Source organism: Thunnus thynnus, chromosome 3 (genome assembly GCF_963924715.1).
Source record: "Thunnus thynnus chromosome 3, fThuThy2.1, whole genome shotgun sequence".
Taxonomy (NCBI): Eukaryota; Metazoa; Chordata; class Actinopteri; order Scombriformes; family Scombridae; genus Thunnus; species Thunnus thynnus.
The window spans coordinates 1034136-1039150 of record NC_089519.1 but is presented as its reverse complement, the minus strand read 5'-3'; the positions used below and the strand labels follow the sequence as shown (position 1 = coordinate 1039150).

The 5015-nt window shown below is 38.3% G+C and overlaps 1 protein-coding gene across 2 annotated transcripts; it reads right to left on the bottom strand.

The window, feature by feature from the left end:
- Nucleotides 1-326: 326 nt before the first annotated feature.
- On the bottom strand, nucleotides 327-2368 carry mb (myoglobin). Of its 2 annotated transcripts, none has more exons than XM_067579032.1 (4): nucleotides 2216-2368; nucleotides 1368-1477; nucleotides 893-1112; nucleotides 327-712 (listed from the first exon to the last, which is right to left on the bottom strand). In XM_067579032.1, exons 2-4 carry the CDS (start codon nucleotides 1448-1450, stop codon nucleotides 572-574), a joined length of 444 nt encoding a protein of 147 aa, XP_067435133.1. In that variant the 5' UTR covers nucleotides 1451-1477; nucleotides 2216-2368; the 3' UTR covers nucleotides 327-571. The 2 variants fall into 2 exon arrangements, with proteins under 2 accessions (XP_067435133.1, XP_067435142.1); XM_067579041.1 differs by having other exon boundaries at nucleotides 1368-1453; nucleotides 2216-2350.
- Nucleotides 2369-5015: the final 2647 nt, after the last annotated feature.

The following is a 5015-nucleotide window of genomic DNA, read 5'->3' as shown; positions in this document are numbered from 1 at the left end:
ATGTGAACACACTCGAAGTGGAGAGTTTTGGTCTTGACCTTATCCTTCTGGACTGTCTGTCTGACTTTAACAATGTGCTGCTTTGGCTCTCAGACTACATATCTCACCAAAGACATTCGTTCTCTCATGCTTTATTATTTATTTATAGAGCATGACTAGCAATTAATTTAACACATTTATAACCACATGTCCCTCAGCACAGAGGACACAGAAGGTAAGTAATAAAAAAAGAGTCATCAAGTGTTTTTCTGTGGTTTTTGATAATTCAGGTAAATATATATATATATATATTCATATATATATATGTATATATAAAATGAACAGAGTAAAGCAACAAGAGTTTTATTGGTAATAGGTGACAACAGGGTACAGTTTGTTGAAGTTTACATCCTGTTAGCCAAGAATTCTTCATTACACTGAAACATGAATTATGTTTATTACTGAGCAGTTACAGGAGTGGACACAATAACAGAAAAAAAAAACCCTATACAAACTAACTTTTAAAATGTGCACTTGCTGGTGGAAAACATTCCTGTCTGCTGTCCGACCCGGCGGTATGACATGTGTGACCTCAGCCAGAGAAGCCCAACTCTTTGTAGTTGGCCTCAAGGTCAGCGATGATGATACCCATCACGTTCCTCAGGGCTGTCTGCCCACCGGCATCGAGTCCTGCCTTCTCATGCATGACCTTCACAAGGACCTCAGAAATCAGCTGGAAAGAAAATGCAGAGCAAATTATACAAACAGGTTAAAAATAAGAAAATACCTAGGATGCCGCAATATCAATAACACATGAAGAAGAAGCAACTTCAAGGTAAAAGAGAAACTTTAAAGGAGGGATGAAGGATTAGAGAGATATACTAAAATATTCTCTGATATACACCGATCTCACCTTGAAGTTATTAATGGGAATCTTGTGCTTAGTGGCATGGCTGTTTGCCAGTGGTTTTAGGATGGCAGCGTGACTGCCTTTGGCCTTCAGCAGCTCTCCAAGTTTCTTCAGCACAGTGGCACCATGAGCAGAAACAGCTGCGTTACCGGCTATGTCAGCCTGGGCGATGCCAGCGAATTTGGGGAACAGCTTCTGGGTCTCAGGGTGCTCTTTGAATAAACTGTGGAGAAAAGGAGAGGATTCACCAGAGATAAGACACCACCAGGATCATACCTACGTTGAGGAGATGTTTTTAACAAAGGAAACAGTGTTTTCCCACCAAAATTTTATTTATGGCAATGTGAAGAAGACTTTGAAACATGATCTCACAGGAAACGCATTTATGGGACCTCAGTATTTCTAAAATCCTGGCTATAGCTCTGCATACCACCTGACCTACAGGAAAGAGTAATCTTATCTTGCTAGAGCCACTGACCGGGTCAGAACCAGGCCTCCAATGGTGGTGTAGTCCGCCTCCACTGGACCCCAACACTTCAGAACTGCATCAAAGTCAGCCATGACCTGAGGAGATGGAGAAATCTAGATCTGATAAAAAAAAATGTAATTAAATTTTTTTTAAAAAACTTGAGAGAACAATGATTTGAGGAGTAAAAAACAGATTCTGTCACTTTAAAGACAATCAGAGGGAAAGGAAGAGAAGTAATCAGAGAAAAACAAACCTCCCTGATTATTTGAACAGTGTTATCCTTTTACTCCAGCATTGCATGTCTCATGTTTGATTTGATGGCCTGCAGCCAACAGGTCCTTCAAGAGCAACTCGTTACAAGAAAGAAGCGTCTACATGACCTCAGCTGCCCTCGCCAAGTCTGTAATGTAACCTCGATGGGACTCTGAATAATATATGTGAAGTGAAATCAGACGCACTCTTGGTTTTGATGATTTTAAAGCTGTCACATGCTAATAAAGAGCATCTAAACAACAGATCATTTTCTGTATAAATAGATATTTTTTTCTCCTCCATGAAAGTTATTTGCTTTTTGTTCTCCTAATACTATTTTTCTAGCAGCAAGTCTTAATTCACAGACCTTTAAAAGTGCTTTCTTTAAATTGATGTAGAAAAACATATGAAACATGTGAAGTGTTATTCTGAATTTCTAAATACAAAAATATTACCAAAAGTTGCTTTAATCAATACATTTTTGTGTTTTATTTCATATTTCAGTCCATTTTTTTCGTTTTCAGGCAATATACTCCAAATTAATACAAGTAAAAGAGAATCATTCCAAAATTACAGTATGAAAGGATTAAAAATGCAATACCTACCTGCAAAGTAGTAATATATCCCGTCTGATTACAGCAAAATTCTTCTTGGCCTGACTCCCCCCCAAAGCTGACCTTTTATACTCCCTCCCTCTGTCCAGTCACCAAATTATTCTGGCCCTCCCATCCGTCAACCTCTCTTGCTGCACGTCTCTTAAAATGCTTGCAACACCTCGAAGCTTAATGTTGCAACTTTCTGATTTCACACAAACATCATCGCTGATGTGATAAAGTGTCACTCGGGGCATCTTTTTACTCTCTGTTCCATCTCGCTGAGCCTTCATATGCCTCACATAATCTCATTTGAATAAAGATCATATTTGCCAGAAAGATATGAAAACACACAAACTGCAATGGTCCTGGGAGTGTGTGTGTGCCTGTGCATGTGCGTATGCGTGTGTGTGCACGCAGGTGCGTGTGTGTGTGGGCATGTGTGCGTATACATGTGTGTGTGTGTGTGTGTGTGTGCAGGTGTGTGTGTGTGGGCATGTGTGCGTATACATGTGTGTGTGTGTGTGTGCAGGTGCGTGTGTGTGGGCATGTGCGTGTATACGTGTGTGTGTGTGTGCAGGTGCGTGTGTGTGGGCATGTGTGCGTATACGTGTGTGTGTGTGTGTGTGTGTGTGTGTGTGTGTGTGTGTGTGCAGGTGCGTGTGTGTGGGCATGTGTGCGTGTACATGTGTGTGTGATGTTGCAGTCATTCCTGCAGTGTGCAGGGTTGCATTACTTTTATAAGGTGCATTGTTTCATATTTACCTGAGAGAAGAAATGATTTGAAGAAGTATGATACTTGACTCGCGGGTATTTCAGAGCAACAGTAATCTACATTGAGATCATCAGGTGCACCTACAGTAGCTAAAACTAACGCAGTCTCACACAACAGCCCTGCAGTAAATCCTGCTTTCATTGAGGTTATAGGGTTCAGTTTTTGTTGAAACTGTTTTAAAGAGCAATGTGTCAACTTTCTGGACATTTTGGAGGCTGTATATTGTGGTACTGTTGAATAGTATTTTGTAAAATAAATACAGGGAGGTATCTGGGTGAAGTGAAGCATTAATTAAATACATTTTGATTAACACGTATTGTTTTCTTAAAGAAGAAAAGCTGCCAGTAGGATGAAATGTGTTTATTGCCTTCAGGTTATTATTAATGCAACCAGTAGATGTGTGCAGGGTGCAAAATTAACTTTTTTGTCCACCAGCCAAATAGCTAGTGAATGTTCACATTTAACCAGCCAATCATTAGATTACCATTGTTTGGTTTTTTCTGGCTGGTGAATGAAGCACATCAGCCAACCGCTTCCATATTTTACCAGCATTTGGCTGGTGGCTGGTGCTAATTTTGTTCCCTGGTTGTGTGTTTATCCAGTCCTATGTTTAGGCCCCGTTCACGATAACACAATTTGTACAGAGACAAAAGCAGTAGATGGATTATAGCTTACAAACTTATTTGAACTAAACAGGCAACATTTCAACCCGATTAAGTTTAATTTACTTTATTTCACCAGGATCCACTCAGTATCAATACTGCTTCACAGAGAATCTGGAGTACATATAATGTAAACAATAAGACAATTAAAACATATCAAACAATGATAAATTGCACAATTTGCCTGATGAGTTTAACATGACAAAGGGCAGAGATACATCGTCATAAAACATACAGTGTACAGTACAAATAACAAGATGCATATAAAATGTTTAGATATTTTAAAAGATGTTTTCAATAAGGGGACGACAATGTGCACGATAACTGTGGTTTTTATACCCGTAACAAGGAGGAAAATGTCTTTTGTGAAAATCCCAGAGTAATGCATGTACACACATATATAAAACACACACACAGGAAGTCAGGGTTGTGCAAAACAACATCAACTTTGTTTTGTATAAACCTTTTTTCTATTTTGTTTTGTATAAAAATCCAAATTTTCTCAGATAATCAACTATGCATGAAAAATAAATCAGCCTCCATATGTAAAACGACCCTCATCATACAGAATCTCACAGGATGTGTGATTCCTTCTGTATTCTCTTTTTCAAACTACTGTAATCTGTAAGAGTCTGCACACTCAAACAGGTGCAACAGAGCTACTGTAACAGGAGACAGGATGAACTTTTAAATGGATAAATTTGAACACAATATGCTGTAAATACAAATCAACTGACCAATCATATTAATATGACCTGCTGATATATCTGCTTTGTAAGTGACTATGTTACTGGACTGTTAAAATATTTTTGAAGGTTACAAAACTGTCTAGGAAAACTGGTAAAATGGTTACACTTAATGGTAGTGATATTTTAGTCAAGTCAAGCTCAACAATTTCAATATTTTTTTGTGAATTTCATGTACAAAAAAATTAAATGGTCAGAAAAAAAAACCAACTTTACTCACTTTCTGAATGAGATTCGGCTACATAATGAAAAAAAAAGATTTGCAAGATCTGAAATGAAATGTACATCTTCATCTCCTCTCTTATCATCTTTTTCTACTCATTATTATATTTCTGCTGAATCTAAACAGCTAACTTGTCTTTTATGTTACGATTTAAGCTATTGACGTATTTCCTTCTCTTGTACTTGTTGTTATATATTCTAATATGTTATAATGTTTGTGTTTATGGTTGCATTAATAAAGGAAAGTCAGTTAAACTGTGACCTCTCTCGTGGTCAAACGGCCATCAGGCCCTCTGCTGGTCAGCTGTTGTCATTACACTGGGTGAAAGGTAAGCCCCGCCTTCTCTGAACGGTGATTGGCCCAGACTCTAACTTCACATCTCCGTTTATCCAATAGCATCGTCAGC

What these genes read in the sequence shown, in the direction of transcription:
- mb (XM_067579032.1), bottom strand. Translation starts at nt 1,450, where the DNA reads ATGGCTGACTTTGATGCAGTTCTGAAGTGTTGGGGTCCAGTGGAGGCG. An exon ending in GGAGGCCTGGTTCTGACCCG is followed by an intron (nt 1,113 to 1,367) that starts GTCAGTGGCTCT and finishes TTTTCTCCACAG; the next exon opens with TTTATTCAAAGAGCACCCTG. An exon ending in TTCCCATTAATAACTTCAAG is followed by an intron (nt 713 to 892) that starts GTGAGATCGGTG and finishes TTTTCTTTCCAG; the next exon opens with CTGATTTCTGAGGTCCTTGT.